The sequence below is a fragment of the Eulemur rufifrons genome, chromosome 6 (genome assembly GCF_041146395.1).
Source record: "Eulemur rufifrons isolate Redbay chromosome 6, OSU_ERuf_1, whole genome shotgun sequence".
In the NCBI taxonomy this organism is placed as follows: domain Eukaryota; kingdom Metazoa; phylum Chordata; class Mammalia; order Primates; family Lemuridae; genus Eulemur; species Eulemur rufifrons.
The window spans coordinates 17,174,770-17,197,395 of NC_090988.1; the positions used below are offsets into that span (position 1 = coordinate 17,174,770).

The following is a 22,626-nucleotide window of genomic DNA, read 5'->3' on the forward strand; positions in this document are numbered from 1 at the left end:
CAACACCACTTAGTTAGTTTGGGGACTTTTTCAATGGAACATATCAAAGATTCTATGTGGTACTCTTGCATTACAGTTTCAATAGCGAAAACTACCAGCTTTTTAGTCTAGTAAAGAGGTGGGAGTTGAAAAACGGAGAGTTATTAATTCTTCCCAAAAGCTGAAGCATACTTTTCATAATGCTTTCATTAAATATGTGGCAATCCTGGAGAATAGGCTTCCTGATAACCAAAGCAGGGTACTGTACCTTTTCCTTTCCAGAAGGATGTGACACCATCTCATTTCACTTAAAGTGCTGTGATAACATAACTTTCTTACTTTTCCAACCAAAAGATACACAAATCCCAGTTCTCCTTTTCCTCTATAATAGGCTGTAGTGATTTGATCATTATTGCCACTGTCAATAACAATTTAATAAACACCCAATTCTGGATGTTATAATAGCTACACTAAAGAGGACAGGAATCAAAGAGACCTGTGGCACATTATCACAAGGGCTTAATACATATTTATCTGCCGACTGAGTGATCCCGTATGACTTCCTAGGTCTCTTTGAACTCTATGTAAATCTATTCTGAGAGCATTCAACTAAAATAATCTTTAGAGATGAAAACGATGTCTGGAATACAGAGGATCAAGCTTATCTAGTCCTGCAGAATTCCATAAAAGCAAAATTAAAAATTTTCCAAGTCTGTAGCTTACGTCTTTTCAAGCAAGAGCGAGCAATTAGCTCCCACTTGAGAGTTAAGAAATAGATGGTCAGTGAAACCAGGTGCGGTTCTGGAAAGAAGCCATGTTTCCATGGCAACTTCGGATCGCCATTTAGTTTTCTGGCTGCCTCCCGCCCGACGTCACTTCCGGTGTTACCTGTGTCGTTACTGGGACCCGTAAACAAGGTGTGCAACCACCTAGAGAGCTGTCGGGATGCAGCAGAGCGGAGCGGCTGGAGGCCGTGGCTGCGCTCTTTTCCCACTGCTGAGCGTCCTGTTCTTCCAGGGTGAGCGCGCAGGCTGGCTACACTCCACTTCCGGCTGGGAGGGGGTGTTAGGGAAGATGGTCGCTTTTCCGGTTCCGGGTGGGGGGTCTCCGGAAAGCCCCCGCTCCGCTCTGGGAAGGAAGGAGGGGGTAGGTTGTAGGGAGGGTGTTAGCTTCTTGTTGTCACCACCCACTGAGGGGAGCTGGTAACACGTCAGGCCTTTGCTGAGCCTTGGGAGCTCGACCACCTTGCGTGACTTGGTATTATGTTCTGGTGATGGCATAACTTGATGGAACCACAAGAGCTCTGGCTTTCGGGGCAGCTGGTGTTAACTTGTGATGAGATATCAGTGGTTGACTCTGCTGTGGTTTTGTGCACTGTATTCTAGTGTTCGGTAGCTTGTCCCAGGGACTTTGGGTAACAAAATCATGACTGTTGGTAATTTTGGTTTTTGTAGATGATTATCAGGGGCTGTGAAATAAAACGTTTGTTAGTCACAGAAGGGATGTGATGTGATTTCGTTATAATAGAGAATCATATTGTTGAGGAAAAAGCAAAAGAGTGAATTGTTAACTTTATAAAATTTCCCTGGGGGCAATGGGGATTTCTGAAAGGGACTTTTAATATTATATAAAGACTTTAAAGGCTTCAGGTGTCCTAAATCTCAGCAGGTAAGGCTGGGGAGTTTTTAATTTAACTAGTGACTAATATTCATGCTGCCGGCACACTCCCTGATCCCTCCCAGCTGCCTGTGTCATTATAAGTGTCCAGTTTTTTAGTTAAATTATTTTGCAATATAGTATTTAGACTGGCCTACTGTCACTCCAAATAAACCTAGTTCTCTGTCTCTGTCTCCCCTTTTCACTCTTGTGGGCACTGCATACACATATATGTGGGAAATGTTCAAATATTGTCCTATTGAGAAAAAAATTTCTAGAAATAGTGAATGTTTTATTACACCTAATGTCATTTTGCATTGAAGAGCATCTGTCAAATCTAGCAGACCAAATCATCCAATCAAACATTAAAAGTTGATTTTATGATCTCCATGTACTATTTGAATAGATCTTTTGCCTTTTAAAAATAACAGCTTTATTGAGATATAATTTACATGGCAATTTACCCATTTAAAGTATACAATTAATTGGTTTTTAGTATATTCACAGAGTTATACAATTATTACCACAATCAACTTTAGAACATTTTCATCACTCCAAAGAGAAATCACATACTCATTAACAGTCACTCCCACTCCCCATTTTCCCCAGCCCCTGACAACTACCAATCTACTTTCTGTCTCTATGAATTTGCCTATTGTGGACATTTCTTATAAATGGAATCATGCAATCATGTGCTTCTTTGTGACTGGCTTCTTTCACTTAGCATGTTTGCAAGGTTCATCCATTTTTTGTTTTTACTTTTGAATCTATTAGGTGATAGACTGTGGTTTCATACCAGTGTGTAAATTGCCTTTCATTTTCAAAGATAGGGCCCCTTAAATTATTAGTTTATTTGAATTCTTCTGAAGTTATAAGTCTGGACCTGCTATGTCAATTGTCTAAGTATGTAGAAACAGTACATGAGGGAGCCTAGGGTTCTTACACTTTTTTCTTTTCCATTTAAGTGTGTAATTATATGAATCAAAGATGTGAGACTTATGTTTTGGGAAATGGGATGTACAAAACTGGGAGCTTTGTTTTGACATATTTAGGTTCCTCCATGTATAAAATTACTTATGTCAAAATTTGATTTTCTTGTTTTTCCAAAGATTAAATTTTTTTTGTTAATTATTATGAATATTTCTGTAGCTGGCTGTTTTTATCTGGCAAGAATACCTTTTTATTTAGATGAAAAGATAAATATCTGTAAGGACATTAGGCCTAGGATGGACAGTTCTGAATGAATTAACACTGGACTGGTATTTTTTTCTTCTGTTTTATTTTTGTGAGTGGAGGAAACAAACTCTCTTACACCTATTGATTTTAAAATGCTTTTAATTTCAGTATACTACATAGACAGAAAAGTGCACATATTGTAAGTATATATAGCTGAATGAATTTTCAGAAACATAACACACCTGGGTAACCAGCACCCAAATCAGGATATATAGAATATTCCTGACATTACAGAAACCTTCCTTGTGCTTCCTTCCAGTCATTGTCCTTTCTCCTCCAACAGGAGCCAAAATCCTAATGTCTAAAAGTGTAGATTAGTTTAGTTCATCTGTGGATCTTACTTTTCTGTTACTATACATTTAAGGCCCACTTATCCAGTGTTTAGATTTCAACAAAATGATTTTAAATGTTGATTACTTTGTGGCAAAATCATGCTCATAAATATGGAGTTCAGATATATTAACAAGGAAGATGTTGGTAGGTAAGTAGGTTAACTGATGGTACTTACTATAATTCAGTAACCAAATTTGCTCTGAATGTATAATTTTTACGATTATTTTGTAACAATTTTTGTTGGTTTGGTCTAGTTGAATAAATATTACTGAGCATCTGCAATGTGCTAGGCTCTGTTTTGATGAACTTAGGGTCTATTGGAGAAGACAGATAAGTCAACAAATAATTTTAGAGTTTGGTACTAAGAAAGGAAGGTGCTAGAAACTATGGGCATGCAGAGGAGATGCCCTTCATCTGCCATGAGGATAAAGGATAGATTTCCTGGAGGTATAACCAGAGTTAAATCTTGAAAGAGGAATAAGAGTTCATGAGAGGTAGGGAGAGAGGAAAGTTCTAGGTAGAAAGGAGCATACAGTAGGCATGGAGGCATTAAAAAACTTTCCAAGCAAGTTTTCTGAAACTTACTTTGATTGAATTAGCTTAGAGCACATATTGACCCTGAACCTATCTCTTTGATCAGGAGAATGGTGTGCTGGAACCAGTTCCTCTGACTCTCAAGGGCCAATTAAGTGCATCCCTTCCTAATTCAGCATTCAGGGACTTTATCTTTGTAGCTTGAAAATAACCATGGTAGATGTATTTGCACCACAGAAATTGTTCAACACTACATATCTGGGCTTTTTTTTTTTTTTTAGCTGTTTACCAGGAGATTACTGGATGTCATGACTGGTTTAGGCCAAGCTCTCTCAGCTTCAGTTGGAAGTAGGATAAGTTGCTAGTTATTTTCAGTTTGCTTCCCTCCCAGCAGATTCATTCATTTTTTCCCCCTCTGTTCTTTACTCTCTGGAAAGCTGACTCTGTAGACTGTCATTTAGCCTCTCTTCCTCTGGCTTCCAGTTTGGTTTGGCCAGTGGGAGACATTAGCAGGAGACTGGAGGGCAGGAGGAGAGAGAGGCAGGTATTTTTTCCCTGCTCCCGCCTTGTCTTAGTGCCATGGTCTGTAGTGCCTATATCCCTCTAAGACTACAGCTCCCATCCCGTGGTATACAGCTCCTACTCTCGCCGGGATCCACTAACACCATTTCTTCCCTCTACCCCTTCAGGCCTGCGGTTGGTAAAGGCTTTGTGCCTTTATTGGTTCCCTTGACCCTGGGAAAATTCCCTTTGAAAAGTGACCCATACATCTTTCAGAATCTCAGCTGATTGTGCCTTTGATTTCCTGTCTGGATGCTGATTGATAGGATCATCTTCCCCCTTGCTTGGTTTACATGGGAAAGGATAGATATGGTAGCCATCCAGAGAAAATCTTGGTATTGTTAGGAAAGGAGATGAGGGGAAATGGATATTAATCTGGCAACAAACAGATGTTTACTACATCCAGTGTGAGGTTCTGTGGTGGTGATGTTCAAGTGGATATATCCAGTAATGTTTGAACACCCAGAGGCAGGTCATGACTAGCAATATAGATTGGGAAATCACTAGCCTATTAGTGGTTGCTAAATCTATTTTTAATTATTATGGGTATATAATAGTTGTATATCTTTTTAGGGTATAGGTGATGTTTTGATACAGGGATGCAATGTGAAGTAATCAAATCAGAGTAATTAGGGTATCCATTACCTCCGGCAGTGGTTGCTAAATCTATAAAAGTGGATAGGATTGTCCAAGGAGAACTTGTAGAATGACCATGGGCTTAGAATGGAGCTCTAAGGAATACCAGTGTTTAAAGGATGGGTAGGAAAGGAGAAGCCTTAGAAACAGATTTGCTTGAAACTGTCATAGATGTGGAATTTGTGTGTGTGTGTCTGTGTGTGTGTAATACTATCAGTGTGGAGAGCTGGTTGGAGGGAGACTAAGGAGATTCTGATTTATAACTCTAACCCAGATCTCTTCTTTGCTCTAAATCAGAGGTTGGCAAACCTTTTCCAAAAAGGACCACAAAGTAAATATTTTAGGCTTAGTGGGCCACACGATCTCTGTAGCAACTACTCAATTCTGCAAAAAGTACAAAAGCAGCCATAGACGATACATAAACAAAGGAACATGAGGTGTTCTAATAAAGCTTTATTTACAAAAAGATGATGTACCTTTTTTTAGCTGTTTGCCAGGAGACCACTGGATGTAATGATCAGTTTAGGCCAATCTGGTTACCAGCAGAGCTGAAAGTAGGATCAGTTGCTAGTTATTTTTAGTTTGCTCCCCTCCCATGAGATCCATGTGCTTCCATTTGGCCTGTGGGCTGTAGTTTTCTGACCCCTACCCTAAACCACCTGCTTCCTTGTCCTTAACTCTTGGGTATCTCAAAGGCGTCTTAACCTCATCCAGAATCAAACTCATGTTCCCCTCCCAAGCCTGGTACTTTTCTAGTCTTCCCTCTCTCAGTGAATGGCATCACCAAGTAGGTAACCTCAGAGTCATCCTTGACACCTCCCTTTTCCAACATTCCACATCTGCTCTATCACCAATGCTTGTTGATTTTACTTTGTAAGTATTGTTGCCTTCATGTCCAGTTCTCTCCATGTCCGCTGTCACCAACTTAGTGCAGGCTTCCCTTCTTTCTCACTTGACTATTGTAGCAGCCTCCTAGGTAACCTCCCCATATTCACTCTTGACTCCTAAGTGTCTTCTCTAAAGTGATATTTTAAAAATGCAAATTTCATCCTGTCTCTTCTTAGTCCCACATTTAAGTACTTTCCATGACTTCCTATTACCCTAAGGATAAAGACCCAAATCTCTAAGGTCCTGTCTGGTTGGTTCCTGTTTACCTCCTACCTGCATCTTATCCTTCTGTCTGTCTCTCTTTCATGCTGTATTGCAGCCTTACTGCTTTTTAGTCCCTTGACTGACTGGTTGCCTTCCTGGTGCAGGCCCTTTGCATATGCTATATTCTCTGCCTGGAATGCTCTCCTTCTCCTAACTTGTTACCCTTCCTTCAGATCTTAGCCCAAAAGTAACTTTCAGGGAAGCATTAATTAACCATTCCCCTCTCCCCCACCATAACAGGTGCAGTTCTCATAGTCACTCTCTTTATCCTTCCTTCATAGTCGTTATCAGGGTTTGTAATGGTGTGCATTGGTCTTTATGGTTATTGGTCTTTGTGGTTATTTAACTAATGTATCAAACTTCTGCTGTAATTCAAGCATGCAAGGGGGCATATTTATTTTGTTCACATTCAATCCCAAACCCAGAGCATGGCACAAAACAGACACTCAATAAATGTATGTTTGAAGACTAAGTGCATGAATGAGAGTATTGTCATGTAAGCCTCGAGATAGAGAAGTTCAAGGAAGAAGTAGTCACAGCTGCAGAGGGATCCAATAACATAAAGCTAGAAAAGTGTCTATTGGCGATTTCATTCCTTGGATTTTGAAGTTTTAAGATCTGTGAAGACTTTTTCCAGAAGTGGTAGTGGAGTCCAGTTGTACTGTAGAGTCCAAAAGTGAATGGGAAGAGAGGAAATGGAGACCTCAGGTAGAGACTACTCTTTCACAGACTTGGTTTAGAAAGGACAGAGAAGGCAGTAGTTGGCAACTAGAATAGTTTTACAGGGCTAAGGAAAGATTGTTTTTTAAAAATTGCTATTTGTTTTTAAGGATAAGGGAGACTTCTGTGTGTTTAGAGGCCAAGGGGAGAGAGACCCCCTCCTGAAGGGGAGCGGGTGGAGACTGGAGAGGATTTTTGTGCTGAAGCAGGGCTTGGAGGGGAGAGATCAAGGGCAGAGCAAAGAGGTTGGCCTTGCATGGGAAAAGGGACATCACATCCTTTCAGATCAGAAGTAAGGATGGGTGCAGGTGTAGGAAGGTGTATAGCTGGGCGGTTTGTATGGCTTTAAGTTTCTTGAACAAGTAAAAGGGGACATTTTCTTCTGAGAATGAGGGGTTTGGAGGTTGCATAGATTAAAAGAGAATGACAAGAGCTTGAGGAATCATGTAATGGAAGCTAAGCAAGACCAGTTAAAGATTTGCCAGGCAGGTCTCCTTGACGGCTTGGTTGTGGGTGAAATTCATGAATTTCTGATGGTAACTTTCTGTGCAGTTGTGTGATTTTTCTCCTTCAGGGTATATCAGCCCAGCCTAGGAGCAGTCATCTAGAGCTGAGCACTGCCTGCATGGGTGCGATGGAAAGAGGAGTGTAAGGGAGTTAAAAGTGTTGAAATACAGCAACAAAGATGATAGGAACAGAGTGAGTGGCTAATGAGCACACTTTGTTCCTATATTGGAATTTTTGGTGACCTGGCCATTTTTTTTTCTCCTCAGTCTCTCTCTGCCTGTTCCCCTCCCTCTGAACTTTTGCTCTGAAGGTGTTTGCACTTAATGGAGGAACTAGCCCTTAAAAATTAGGTGTAATCAATGGCATATGTGCTTGAGTAACATCGTGTACTTAGGCAAAGAAAGAGCAATGAACTATCTCAGGAAATTTGGGAAGGCATCACAAAGGGGGCTGAAATTTGGAGGTGTATGAGCACCTGGGGTGTGCTGTGGTGGGGAACAACCCAGACAGGATTGGTCGGGATGGGAAGGACCTTCCAGACAAAGCCATATTCAAGGAAAGGCACAGTGGCATGAAAGGACACAGAACATTTGGGAAATGGCAGGACATTCCAGGCATAGTGAAGGAGATGGGACGGGTAGGTGGGCAGAGCGGCAGAAGTTTGGAGCCACATTGTCACTATTTGGATTTTATTTCATAGCCCAATAGGGAATTATTAAAAGCTTTTGGATATGTAGTGTTCATTTTAATAATAAAAGCAAACATTTATTGAAAGTTTTTATTCCAGGTGCTGTGTTAAGCTTTCACATGTTATCTTTTCAAATTATAGTGGATCTTCACAGTGATCCAAGGAAGTAGGTCTTGTTACTATTCCCATTTACCAAGTGAGCAAATTGAAGCTTGAACAGGCTAGGTAACTGCGATCGAGGTCTCACAGCCCAAAAGTAGCTGAGCTAGAACTCAAGTCCGGGTCTGGCAAATTCTAAATCTGTACTTTAAAATCTCCTTAAATTCATTTCCACCTTCCAGTTTTTAGAGCTGGATCTTGAGTGATGGATAACGATTTTTTTCACATGGATGGCTTCGGAGTGAGGGCTTAAGAGAATGGGGACTGGGGGTTAAAGACTTTTCAGGCAGAGGAACAGCATTTGGGAAGACGTAGAAGGAATGACAAGTTTAGCATGGCAAAGTCAGAAAGGGTGTGATGGATGAACCAGAAGTAATCCTTGTCTTTGGGATGGGTCAGATTCTTATGAGTTCTTATTAGTGAGTTCAGTCTTGGGATCCTCCTTTTAAGAGGAATGTGAACAGACTAGATTATCTAGACAGGAGCTGGAAAAATAATTCAAAGCAGGCAGAGGTAAAGGCAGTAGAACTAATGACTCATAACTGCCGGAGACAGGAAAGGTTGAAAGAGTGTAGGCAGAACCGAAGAGGTGGCAATGATGATGATGCTATCTAACATGCATTGAGAATTACTCTGGGTTAGGAAACTGAAGAAGGACAGTAACTTGCTAAGGCTGCAGAACCAGCAGGTAATGGGGCGGGGATTTGAATCCAGACCCTCTGGCTTAGGGGGCTGTGTGCTCAATCACTACACCATCCTGTCTGTGCCAGAGGGACTACTGGGTTTCAGGACAGTGTGTGGGTTTGCTGTTTTCTGAAATCTTGCTGCTCTGTTTACCTTTGGCAACAGAAGTCACCAGGAGAATCGTGGCTTACTGAGGTGGATAGGAAGCAGGAAAAACACAGTGCTGGTGACTTAATTTCCTAAAATATGGCTCCTTAGTGGAAGACAAGTTTCCATTTACTGTTCTCTGAAAGCAGAAGGGATTGGACAGAAGAAAGTACCAGCGACACAAGAAAGTGACTCCCAGTGCTGGGAGCTACTTGAGGTCCAAGTGAGTCCTTGGCTTCTCGCCAGAAAGAATTCAGGAGCAAGCCAACGGTATAAAGTCAAAGTGAGATTTATTCAGAAACTGTAGAAAATCTACTCCACAGACAGAGTAGAAGCAAGTTCTCCATGCAGAAGAGAACCTGTCCCCAGGCTCCTATTGCCCCTCTATTTAAACTACGGCTTAATTAACAAGGGGAGGAATATTCATGGCAGGGGCGGTGTTTTTCCTGGAATCAGAGGGACACCCTCTATTCCTCCACCATCTTGGTTCTAACCGGTTGGAACTTGCCTTGCCTCCATCCTCTATCAGGGCAATTTGAAACTTTGTTTTTGAGACTTCCTGACTCAGTTAGGCGATGCTGGGGCAATGCTGCAGCAATGCCCAAAGCAGTGCCTGCCAGTTGCTTATTTCACCAGCTCTTTTGGAAGAGATGGAGTGTCAAGTTGGATGTATGAGTCATTTTGGAAAGAGTAAGTCTAGAGACTTACTTTTAAATGCTCTAGAGAGGGTTTAAAAACGATGTCTTATTTTTACATTGTAGAATGCATTTACTTATTCTATTTTCCTTCCCATGATTTAATGGTTGAGTGATTCGTTAACTGGCTTTAAGAAAGTGAGGAACCCTATAAAGATATACAACTATTATGTACCCATAATAATTAAAAACTAAAAATTAAAAAAAAAAAGAGGAAAACTAGATAGAACCTTGGGGCAGTTTAAAAAAAATTCTTTGAAAAAATGTTTGCCATTCTTACGTTCTATTCTCATTTTGCTGGTGATTGAGGCAGTGGTAGCTTCATGTTGCAACCATGCTGTACTTAGGATAAGTCCCTTAGACCTGCGTGAGGTCCCCAACCCTCGGACCTGCGACCGGTACTGGTCTGTGGCCTATTAGGAACCTGGCCGCATCACCGCTGGAGCTCCAACTCCCGCCCCTCCCCCCTCACCCCCCACACCTGCCACTCCTCCCCTCCATGGAAAAATTGTCTTCCTTGAAACTTAGGAACCTGGCCACACAGCAGGAGTGAAGCTTCATCTGTATTTATAACTGTTCCCCATCACCAGTCCCCCCTCCCCTGCCCCATCTGTGGAAAAATTGTCTTCTATGAAACTGGTCCTTGGTGCCAAAAAGATTGGGGTCTGCTGCCTTAGATGACAAAAGCTGCCAAATTCCCAAGTGTATGTGTGTATATGTGTGTGTGTGTGGGTGTATGTGTCTTGGGGAGGTAGAAAAGGGTGGGGGACGTTGCCTTTTAGCTTGCTGTGGGCAGACCCACTTGTTTGTACTTATTTGAACCACAAGTCTGTATTTGGAAAAATGCTGGTATGACCAGGTTTTAAATTTCTATCCAAGCATTCAGTCTGTGATTTATGATTGCAAAATGATAAAAATACTATCCTTGATTAATGCCTATATCAGCTCCTTGTTCCTTGTCGGCTTGCCTCAGAAATAGTTATTTCTAGGCCGGGCGCGGTGGCTCACGCCTGTAATCCTAGCACTCTGGGAGGCCGAGGTGGGCGGATCGTTTGAGCTCAGGAGTTCGAGACCAGCCTGAGCAAGAGCGAGACCCCATCTCTACTAAAAATAGAAAGAAATTATATAGACAGCTAAATATATATATAGAAAAAATTAGCCGGGCATGGTGGCGCATGCCTGTAGTCCCAGCTACTCGGGAGGCTGAGGCAGTAGGATCGCTTGAGCCCAGGAGTTTGAGGTTGCTGTGAGCTAGGCTGACGCCACGGCACTCACTCTAGCCTGGGCAACAGAGTGAGACTCTGTCTCGGAAAAAAAAAAAAAAAAGAAATAGTTATTTCTCTGTCTTTTTGATGAGAGTCTTAAAAACGATAAATAGCATCTGTATTATTCACTCACATCTGTATGTTCCACCCAAACGAATGCATTTTAAGTGTTTGGGCTTGCTTTTATTAGGTGTTTACATCGTCCTTTCCTTGGAGATTAAAGCAGATGCCCATGTCCAAGGTTATGTTGGAGAAAAGATCAAGTTGAAGTGTACCTTCAAGTCGACTTCAGCTGTCACTGACAAGCTTACCATAGACTGGACATACCGCCCTCCCACCAGCAGTCGCACAGAATCAGTAAGTGGGTGCTTTTCAGAAAGTTTGAGTCTCCTGTGGTCAACAGTTCCGGAATCCTTTTATTGGAAGTCATGTGAGGCTTTCTCATCTTAGAGTAGAAGTTGGGTTTCAACTGAAAGAGAAGGAGATGAGCTTTTACCCTCTGTGACATTTTTTTTTTTTTTGGTCATGTATGGCTTTTTCTTCTTCTATGTAAGAATCTTGCAAATAAGCTGTAGAAAAAAATTGTCAGAAACTCAGAGGAAATGTGGTTTAATTTTGTTTCCTCTTTGTCGTTTCTTGACATGGTTTCATAGACTCATTTTCAGATTTGATGTGCTAAAAAGGGCACCTCCAGGACTGTTAGATAGGAAAATTCTATAGGTCCGAGTCACAGACATCCTTTCTCTTAAGGCTGCTTGTTTTCTGTTATAAGTTGTCTCAGTGGGTATGCCTGTTTGTATATCTGTGCTCTGTAGATTTATCTTGGCATCTTCTCTGTGTGTAAACATCTGCATTGATTTATACAGCTGCTTTTGAAGGAAATGGGGGCACCCTGTGTTGGCGTCAGATGTTGTTGGTGACAGATGGTCTTGCAATATACTTTAGTCACACATATAAAACACATTTATGGTCCACATCCCATTGTGGGTGTCTAATTGAAGATTACAATGCTATAAAAACTCTCTTTATGCTTCCAGCGGTATCCTTAGCTCAGGACAGATGTTATTCAAGAATGTGAATGTCATAGCTGTATATAAGATTGTATTTTTGAAAGTAACCTTCATTTATTTATCCTGTTTCCTTCATGGGAAAAACTTTCTGTTTGATTGTAGTGTATAAGCTTTGAATTCTCTTTTAGGAGCCATTATGGAATGCCACATAGCTTGGAGCTAGGTAGGTGACTCCAGTGAAGAAAGCTAGGTTGTATTCATGGCCCCTTTTTCTTTAGGCTTGAAATAGTTCACTTTATTCTGAGCGGTCAGGAAACTGTGGCTGGCCTTATTTGGCTCTGCCTCCTTGGTCCAAATTAGGACACAGCAAGCACTGGGGAGCTCGTTGTGTCAGAAACCTTAAATGCAAACAGCAGTTCTCTTCTAGTGCTACTCTCAGTGAAGCTGGTCAGAGAATCGGCACACTCACCCGAGTTGGAATTAAAGTCACATAACATCATGTTGCAGTTATATGATTTGTCAGTCAGGATTCTGTCAGATTAATCAATTAGCAAGGACTTGAGTATCATGAATTTAACATGAAACTTACAGGTTAGATTCATCTTAAAGATACACCACAGGCTTTGTTTTGTCAATAAGGAGTTTCAAACTCTTTCACACTGATGCTGATCATCAGTGGTAGGCATTCCTTCCCTTCCTCTTTGGAACAATCATCACACATATTATTTCTTATTATCTGTATTTACCACAAGAATGTAAGTTCTGGCTGAGCGCGGTGGCTCACGCCTGTAATCCTAGCACTCTGGGAGGCCGAGGCTGGTGGATCGTTTGAGCTCAGGAGTTCGAGACCAGCCTGAGCAAGAGTGAGACCCCGTCTCTACTAAAAATAGAAAGAAATTAGCTGGGCAACTAAAATATATAGAAAAAATTAGCTGGGCATGGTGGCGCATGCCTGTAGTCCCAGCTACTCTGAAGGCTGAGGCAGGAGGATTGCTTGAGCCCAGGGGTTTGAGGTTGCTGTGAGTTAATCTGATGCCAGGGCACTCTAGCCCGGGCAACAGAGTGAAACTCTGTCTCAAAAAAAAAAAAAAAAAGAAAGAAAAGAAAAAAGAATGTAAGGTCTGTGAGAGTAGAGACTGCGCCTGTGTGGCTCCCACTATATCCTTTTGCTTAACACAGTGCCTAGCACATTATGGGTGTGTATCAAATATTTGTTGAATGAATTCATGAACAACTCAACCAATAAGTGATTCAGCATCTTCTCTGGGAAGTGGCTCTTTAAAATTGAGCAATTCAGTGGTTATAAATGCCTGGGTTCCTATGTGGGAAGGTCCCAAGTAAACAAAGAAAGAGGAAAACCTGTATCTTGCATAAGAGAGAAAAGTCATTGTATTGTGTACCTGCTCAGGCTACCTCCAGATATAATTAGGTGCTTTTGGTGATGAAGGGTCTGAGGTCACCAAGTCTGAAGCAGCTTTGCTTTGATTCCACATACATTCATTGAGTACTTACCATGCATTTGACTTAGGGTTTATATTAATGGCCAAGGTAGATCACTTGAGAAAGGCTGAATTGTATTATACCCTCTTGATGATTCTAAGAATTAAAAAAATCTCCAATTTGACACTCACTAGTTGTGTACCTTTGAGTAATTCACTTAGGTTTTTGTTTTGGGCTTTGTTTCCTTTTCTACAAATTTGGAATAATTATACCTGCCTCATGTAGTTCAGTGTTGTTATGTGGCTCAAGTGAGTGGATGTGTGGAAGTCATTGCACGCTCTAAAGTGCTACACAAATATTAGATGTTACTTTAAAATGAGGTTTCCCCACCTTGGGACTGTTGACATTTGGAGCCAGATGACTCTTGTTGTGGGGAGTTGTCCTCTGCATTGTAGGACACTAGATGCCAGAAGCTCATCTCCCCAGTTGTGACAACCAAAAATGTCTCCAGATATTTCCAAATGTTTCCCGGAGGGTGAAACTGCCTCTGGGTGAGAACTAGTGCTTTAGGACTTCAGGGAGAACTTAGAAGAGATTCAAGGGTTAGGATTCCAGGATTCTCTCATCAGGCCTTTTTCTGATACCAGTTTTATTGAGCTGTCTTTTTACCTGTAGGATGCAGGTGGAAAAAGCATTAAAAAATTGCCCAAATGGAAAAAAAAAAAACCCTAATGATACGGTTGTATTTTATTTTGGACCTGCTTAGCTTTACTTTTTCGTTGCATTCTTCAAATTGACTTTTTCTCTCATGGTGTTGCTTTCTTAGATTTTTCATTACCAGTCTTTCCAGTACCCAAGCACAGCAGGCACGTTTCGGGATCGGATTTCCTGGGTTGGAAATGTATACAAAGGGGATGCATCTATAAGCATAAGCAACCCTACCATAAAGGACAATGGGACATTCAGCTGTGCTGTGAAGAATCCCCCAGATGTGCACCACAATATTCCCGTGACAGAGCTAACAGTCACAGAAAGGGGTAAGCTACCTGCCAACAACCTTCTTCCACAGTGCTCTGTGTCTGCTAGGGTGCTTGCTGGAGAGCTCAGTGATAAGCAAAGCTATCTATATTTGTAAGCCAGTTGGGTCATTGGATCATTGTGTCAAAATAGTTTTTCTGCCATCCTGATATGTCTGTTAGGATGAATTTTTTATTTTTATTTTGAAAACTGAATTTTATTTTCAAATATTGTCATAGTTTTTCCATTATCGCCTTTTCATTTTAACTTTAGGTGACCAAATGTCTTGTGGAATGTACGGCAAACCCCTGAGTAAATGTAGGGTTGTTGTCTCTGTGAAATAGACGTCATTCCAGTTTCCCAGCTTTGAGTCAGTGTTCTTGCCTATGTCTTGGAAGGATACCCCTCTAGTGATGGGAGGTAGTGCATTGCTTTTATGCTGCAAAGAGCAGCAGATTCCTTTTAGTGTGAAATAGGAGGCAAATATGTTAAGGACTGATCTTTTTTTCTTCACTATTCCCTGGTGGCTATTAAGTGGTCATTCTAGTGCTTAATTGGATTTGAACCAAAGATTTAGAGATACATTATGGTTCATTATAGATGCCTTATCACTTCTCAAGTCTTTTTCAAGTTTTCCTCCCTCCCTCCCTCGCTTCCTTCCCTCTTTGTCTTCCTTCCCTGTCTTCCCCCTTCCTTCCTTCCCTTCCTGTCTCTCTCCCTCTCTTTCTCTCTTTCTTTCTTCCTTCTTTTTTTTTAAAGACAGTAACTCGTAGGTTTCAAAGACATGGGCACATTCATACTGCTGGCAGGAATAGAAACTGATACAGTTTTTTTGGAAGACAGTTTGTTAGTATGAATCAAGTGCCTTTAAAGTGTATGCCCTTTGATCCAGTAATTCCATTTTAAATTTCATCTTAAAGAAGTAGAGCTAAACGTGAAGATTTATGTACAAGGATTGTCATCCTAATATGACTTATAGGTTCAAAGAATTTGAAACAACATGAATGTCCATCATTAGGGGATTGATTCAATAAATTATTCAATATGGTAGAATGATATGCAGCCATTAACCATCACATCTGGAAGCCATCATTAAAATATGTATCATATCGTAAGTTTAAAAGGTTAAAAATAGTATGTAAAATACCATCCATACTTCCAAAAATATACACCCCACCCCCACATGCACACCCATACCCAATACCTCTTGAGAAAAGATCAAACAGGTAGATGCCGAAGTGATATTCTTGGCTAGTGGGACTATGGGTAAACTTTTATTCCTCATTGTACTTTTGTGTTCTTCTGCCATTTTCACAATGAATACACTCCTTTTGTAATCAGAAGAAATACGAATGCAAAATAGAACCTAGCTCATGTTGCAGGAAGCACTTTGGCACATCCCTCTCCTTCACCTTCTGTCTCTCCACTCCCAGGTTTTGGCACCATGCTCTCCTCTGTGGCCCTCCTTTCCATCCTCGTCTTTGTGCCCTCCGCAGTGGTGGTGGTTCTGCTGCTGGTGAGAATGGGGCGGAAGGCCGCCGGGCTCAAGAAGAGGAGCAAGTCTGGCTATAAGAAGTCGTCTATTGAGGTTTCAGATGAGTAAGTACAGCTGGTGCCCTAAGCAGTGAGCCCATTTCCTCTTCAGAGCCCTGCTTTGTGGACAGTACCCAGACCCCTACATCCACGCCTTCCTTTCTTCCAGGACAAGTTTAGTTCTGCTGGTGAAATTTCCTTTTAAAGACAATAGTTCTGCCAAGGGGTAAGAAAAAGGAAGGTTGAAAGCGAAACTTGTAGGAGAGAGATGGAGGAGTTGATAGTGTGGTCCTAGTCTTCTGCTTTGGAAATCAAATTGTACAATGTCAAGGTTCTGAATATAAATTCTGAAGTAGATATTTCATTCTTTCAAGATTAAAAGGAAATTCCAACTCAGTTATTTCCCTTTCTCTCTGTTTTTGGCATTGAGCTGATATCTCCTGACAGAAAATGCCTAAGCAATGAGAGAGGCTTTAAGAATAGCTGTGGAGGGCAAAAACGATTTGAATAAGCAGGATCTATTCTTGTTCAGCATATGTTCTGAAAGGAGGGGCTAAATGGATTGTGGTTATCAAAAGGATTTATTGAACATCGTTCTGCCAGTGAATAGGCATGATCCAGTGTATTCCCTAAAAACAAATGTACTTAAAATGGTAGCAAAAATCTATGTAAAACCCCTGTTGGTTCTCCATTGTTTATATCAGGGGTTTTTAACCTGGGGAGGAAAGGTCTATGTTAAGAGATTGCAAAATTTCTTTTCCCTGTGTGTGTGTGTGTGCGTGTGTGTGTGTGTGTGTGTGTGTGTGTACGCCCATTTATTTAATGGAAAGAGTGCCCTGTACCTTTTACAAGGAATCTGTGGCCCAAAAAAGATGGACAGCTCTTGATAAAAACACTAATGTCTGTTTCTAAGCATGGTTCACAAAACTTTTATGACCTTATTTCTAAGTCACATTGTTTCCTGACATTTCTTTTTGTTCTCCCCACATTCTAGTTACAGAGAGCTTATTTCCCCCCCTAAACATACTATACTTATTGAAATCTTTTCTCCCCACCCCCCACCATCCTTCTCTCTTGCCTGGTATGCCCTCACACCCTCTCTTGCTTGCCTGGAAATTCTTTCTTATCCTTCAAGCCCCAGCTGAAATAGCCCCTTCTCTTGAGTTTCCTGAGTCCTCCAGGGAGAATTAGTCACTCCCTGCTCTTTGCTGCCACAGTGGCTTGACCATAATTCTATTAAAACATTTATCACATTGTATTATAATATACTGGTTAAATTTTAACAGGTCTCTCATCCCAGGAGATTGTGAGCTCTAAACAAGCCCAGGTTTATCTATCCCTTTAGCCCCAGCCTATCACAGTGCCTCAGACATTGTGGTACTCAGTACCTTTCTGAAGGAATGAGTATGACTGGCTCCTATTTATCGAGCACTTGCTATGTGCTGGGCACTATGGTCTGTGCTTCACACGTGTTTATTTTTTACTTACTTCTAACAACTATGCTTTAAGGTTAGGTGGTAATATCTGCATTTTATAGATGAGGAAACAGGCTCCTGGAACTTAAGTAATTTGCCCAGTCACCTAGCTACTAAGTGGCAGAACTGGAATCTAAAAGCAAACCTGTCTATACTATACTGAGGATAGTGATGATTCAGATTTGGTTTGTCCTCTTTCTACAGCACTGACCAGGAGGAAGAAGATACGTGCATGGGAAGGCTTTGTGTCCGTTGTGCTGAGTGCCTGGTAAGTCCATGCCATTCCTTCTGTTTACTGTTGATATCTCACTTTCCTGCGTGCTTAAGTGGATTGATCCTTTGCCCTCCAAGGCAGCAGAGAATATGCAGGTAGCTCTAAGCCAGGTATGAACCAATGTCTTCCTCTAAAGCATTTTGGTCTCAGGGGACCCCTACTAGTTCTAACCATGACCTTGTTTTCTGTCTCGTGGGCATAGAGTGGTGTTCTTAGGTTAGGGAAGGGGGCTGTGTGGAGCAGTCTATGCTGGTTGACAGAAAATCCTGAAAGAGGAACGTCTGCCACTGAATTCATACCAGGAGACTTCAACTGGCTAGACCCAGACCCTGAATTTAACTTTTCTGCTGAGCCTTGGTATTTTCCAGGGAGTTAGAGTGATATAACCTTTTAGGCAACTTGATACCTTTTATCAATAAGAAATACCACATTGGAAGGCCCAAGTTTTGACTTAAATCTCCAAAAGGCTATCATCCTTCCCGCTTTGAGTACCTACTGTGACTAACAGGCTTGTGTGGCTGTCCTAGGATCCTAGAAGGAGGAAAGACTCTCTGAGGTGGTGAAGTTGGAAATAGATCAAAAGCAACTTATGATCTAATATGAAATATACCTGTCATTGCAGGGTTTAAACCTGAGCTGCCTTTGTACTTAGTGCCAAGCTTAGCACTGGCCAGATGACCCCAGCGCAATTGCTCATGTTCTTTGTTTCTTTTTCTCTCATGTACTTGGGCATTGTAGGTAAGATGAGAGAAAGGCTGATAGTGCCAGTAGAGAGGGCCTAATACCAACCCTTTGGGGTTTGAATATTTTGATAGCATGAAACAAGTTAATGTTTGTATGGCTATTATTCACATTTCAGACATTAATTCATGCAATGGCTATTTATTGAGCATCTGACATGTGCCATAATCACTATTCTAGGTACTTAGGAAACAGTAATGAACAAAACTGACAAAAATGTCTACCCTCAAAGAACTTAACATTCTTTGCCTGGAATACTCTTTCTCATCTTTTAAGAACTATTTTAAATGTCACCTTCTTTTAAATTAGAGTACAAATACTAACTAAATTTTAAAAATAAGTAAAATATATAGTATTAATATATCAGATGGTGCTTAATTCTATGGAGAAAAATAAAACAAAGGGGGAAGGGATGGCTGGGAAGAGGGGGTGTGATATTAAATAGGATGGCTAGGGACCTTAGTGAGATGATATTTGAGCAAGCAGCTAAAAGAAGCAAGCCATATGGTTATTGTGGAAGAGTATTCCAGGCAGAAGAAATGGCAGGTGCAAAGGTTTTGAGGAGGGGCCATGATTGGCATGTTCTAGGAATAGCAAGGAGGCAGCGTGGCAGGAATGAAGAGAGCAAGTCAAAGAATAGTGTTTGTTGAATCAGAGCAATAATGCGGCATCTGGATGTTATAGAAGATTATAATGAGCTGGGCCTTTACTCTTAATGAAGTGGAATCCATTGGAGGGTTTGCGAAAAGAAGCACTGTGAACTGATGTATATTTTAAAAGCATTACTCTGGCTTTTGTGTTGAGAATGAGGGGTAAGGGACACTGACAGAGACAGAGAGCCCAATTAGGAGGTGTTTGCAATAACCCAGGTGGGAGAAGGTGCTGGTGTTTTGGATCAGGGTGGTGGTGGTGGTGGTGGTGTTGGTAGAAGTGTAAGAATTGGTTGTAGGTAAAGCCAAAAGGATTTACTGATATTTCACATATACATATATGTGAAAAAAATGAGAGGAGTCAAGGATAATTCCAAGATTCTTGACTTGAGCCACTGGTAGAAGGGAGTTGCCACTTTCTAATATGTGGAATTCTGTGATAGAACAAGCTTTAGGAGGAAGATCAGGAGTTGGATTTGGACATGCTAAGTTTGAAATACTTATTAAAATTCCAAGTGGAGATGTGGAGTAGGCAACTGTGGGCGTGGAATTCAGAACAGAGGTCTAGACTGGAGATAAAAATCTAGAAGCCATTAGCAGATAGAGACTGATAGAGACATTTCCACCAAGGAAATGAGCGTAGATAGAGAAGAGGTCAAAAGACTGAGTCTGGAGCTCTCCAAGGTTTCTAGGATAGGGAGATGAAGAGGAAGTAGTGAAGGAGGCTGAGAAGGAATGGTCAGTGAGTTAGGAAGAAAATCAGGGGAGTCTGGTATTCTGGAAGCCAAGTGAAGGAAGTGTTTCAAGGAAAAGACAGTGATTAACTGTCAATTGCTGCTGAGTCAGGTGAAGTATAATGAGAGCTGAGAATGGATTACTGCATGATCTGGTAATGTGGAGGTCACTGGTGACCTTGGCAAAAGGAGCTTCAGTGGAGTAGTGGAGATGAAAGCCTGACTGGGGGAGGGTCAAGAAAGATTGTGAAAGATGCTTTGGAGACAGTGGGTATAAACAGCTCTTCCAGAGTTTTGCTGTGCAGAGATGCAGAGAAATAGGGTGCTAGCCAGAGGAAGGTGCATATCAAGAGTTGCTTTTCTTTTTAAGATGGGAGAAATTGAGCACATTTGTATGCTAATGGGAATGATCCAGTAAAGAAGGAAAAATTGATGCTGCAGGAAAGAGAGGGGAGAATTGCTGAGAGTGACACCAGGCTCTAGCACACAGGAGGAGATGGCCTTAGCAAAGGCAGTGAGAGTGCATAAGAACGGTAGGGAAGGCCAAATCGATGGGCCCAGATGCGTGTGAGTGGGCAGAAATGATGATGGAGCTTGTGCAAATGCTCTACCAACTGCTTCTCTGTTCTCAGTGACGGGAGAAAGCAAGGCCATCAGCTGAGAATGATGGGAAGACGAGGTGCTGGAAGTTTGGGGAAAGAGGGAAAGGTATGAAATAGTCATCTAGGAGAATAGGAGAATGAATGGACTAGAGAAATGTGGTATGCCAGGTAGAGCTAATGGCCCACTTGATGTTAGAAATAATGAATATGAGTTTGAATAAGAATAATGGTAATAGGAGGTAATTTTAAATGAGTGCTTATAAAGTACCAGGCACAGTGCTAAGTAATTTACGTATATTGTCTCATTTAATTCTCGTAACAGTCCTATGAGATGTATTTCTATTACACCCATCTTATAGATGAGGAAACTGAGGCGTAATGAAGTTAAATAACTTTACCTAAGGTCACACAGCCAGCAAGAAGTGGAACTAAGAGATGGACTGACTCCTAGCCTAAACTCCTAACCACAATCCTGCACATTCTGTTGTAGACAGGCACCCTTTCTTGTGTGTTGAGGTTTTAAAAAATATTCACCAAGGAAAAGGAAACCGCTAGGGCTTCAAAGCAGAAATTTGGCCAATATACACTGATTATATTGAGGTCCTGTGATGCTTCATGGGAATTTAGATGTGTTGAGCCAGTGGCATTTCACTGTCGTTGTCTCCCCAAGCCAAGTTCCATTTGGAGGATCCTAACCTGTGGTCTTCACCTAAATTCTGACTGTGGTATTGTACTTCACATACACACCACACCTACTGTTCTTTCCCCTCCAGGATTCAGACTATGAAGAGACATATTGATGAAAGTCTGCGTGATATAAGAAGAATCACATAACAACAGAAAACATCCCATTCCACTGGCAGCTAAAGCCTCTCAGAGAAGTGAAGCTGGCCTGAACAGCAGTGATGGAGGATCCTGGAGATCATCAGTAAAGACTTTAGGAACCTTTTTTTTTTTTTTTTTGTTTGAAACAGGGCTAGAATGTAGAGGTGCCATCATAGCTCACAGCAACCTCAAAGTGATCCTTCTGCTTCAGACTTCTGAGTAGCTGGGACTACAGGCATGCACCACCATGCCCAGCTAATTTTCAAATTTTTTGTAGAGATGGAGGTCTTGCTATGTTGCTCAGGCTGGTCTCGAACTCCTGGCCTCAAGCAATCCTTCTGCCTTGGCTTCTCAAAGTGCTAGGATTACAGATGTGAGCCACTGTACCCAGCAGGAACCATTTATTTATTGAAGAAATGTTCTTGTATTTATAAACTGTTTAAAAACTCTCAGAAGAGAACCATGACTTCCCCTTTTAATAAGTTATGCTCTGACCGAATGAAGTTGCTCTTTTCCTGAGCAAAAAGATACTTTTTGGTTCTCCTTTGCTCTTGAATGTATTATATGTTTTCTTCCAATTATTTGAAGGAGAATTCTAAATGTTTGCCACACTACTGATGCCAAAATAATTTTTTTTTTTAAAAATAAAATGGAGCTTGTAGCTTCTGGATATGCTATTGAACAAAATGTTTGTTTGGGATAGGTGTTCTTTGTTTTTTGCTCCATGTACATTTTCAATTTTGAGTTAGTATAAAACGTGTACTCATTGGTTTAATGGTCTCATCCTTAATTGTATTTGGGTGTATAACCTTAACACATTGACTGCCATGTGAGTTGTATTTAACTCAGGCTAGTTTTGAGCCAACGGGCTGCATGAAGCAAAACCCTGAAGTTAGTTTGTAAAAGTCTTACTCGTTGATGTTCTTATTGTTACAATTAATTTGACAATTTAATTCTAAAAATGCGGATTGCATTGCATATAACTAATGCACAGAAAACAATAAAAAATAACGAATTAGAAAGGATTATTTTGTTTTAATAAAACACCATGGCCCCAGGGGAAAAAAATTTTTTTCTAGTGTGGCAGTCAATGTGTTAATTTCCTTAGAGTTGGTAAGATCAGGAGTCATTGATTTGCTTTGACTAGGTTTTTAAAGTATTAAATAAATGTCATCAATTTGCAATTAGGGAAAGGAATGGTGAGGTAGAGGAATTCTTTTCTCTTGTCTTGTTATGTGCAATTTGGGCCAAGGAATCTTTGTTATTTTACTTTCTTATAGCTGAAAAATCTGTGTTTTCCTTTTTCACTTTTCAGGTTAGAGGCAAGAAAAACTCTTCAAAAGGTTTTTAGTGGGGGCTTATGGAATACTTTA

At 41.0% G+C, this 22,626-nt stretch overlaps 1 protein-coding gene across 2 annotated transcripts; it reads left to right on the forward strand.

Moving 5' to 3' along the window:
• The first annotated feature begins 896 nt into the window (after positions 1-896).
• On the forward strand, positions 897-21,623 carry MPZL3 (myelin protein zero like 3). 2 transcript variants are annotated; one of them, XM_069468878.1, is made up of 6 exons: positions 897-997; positions 11,143-11,309; positions 14,229-14,439; positions 15,853-16,018; positions 17,632-17,695; positions 21,202-21,623. In XM_069468878.1, exons 1-6 carry the CDS (start codon positions 925-927, stop codon positions 21,226-21,228), a joined length of 708 nt encoding a protein of 235 aa, XP_069324979.1. In that variant the 5' UTR covers positions 897-924; the 3' UTR covers positions 21,229-21,623. The 2 variants fall into 2 exon arrangements, with proteins under 2 accessions (XP_069324979.1, XP_069324980.1); XM_069468879.1 differs by having other exon boundaries at positions 11,179-11,309.
• Positions 21,624-22,626: the final 1,003 nt, after the last annotated feature.

Excerpts from the sequence above, each read along its gene's own strand:
- MPZL3 (XM_069468878.1), top strand. The coding sequence starts at position 925 with ATGCAGCAGAGCGGAGCGGCTGGAGGCCGTGGCTGCGCTCTTTTCCCA. Across the intron at positions 998-11,142 it reads GAGCGTCCTGTTCTTCCAGG|GTGTTTACATCGTCCTTTCC; the intron begins GTGAGCGCGCAG and ends TGCTTTTATTAG. Across the intron at positions 17,696-21,201 it reads TCCGTTGTGCTGAGTGCCTG|GATTCAGACTATGAAGAGAC; the intron begins GTAAGTCCATGC and ends TTTCCCCTCCAG.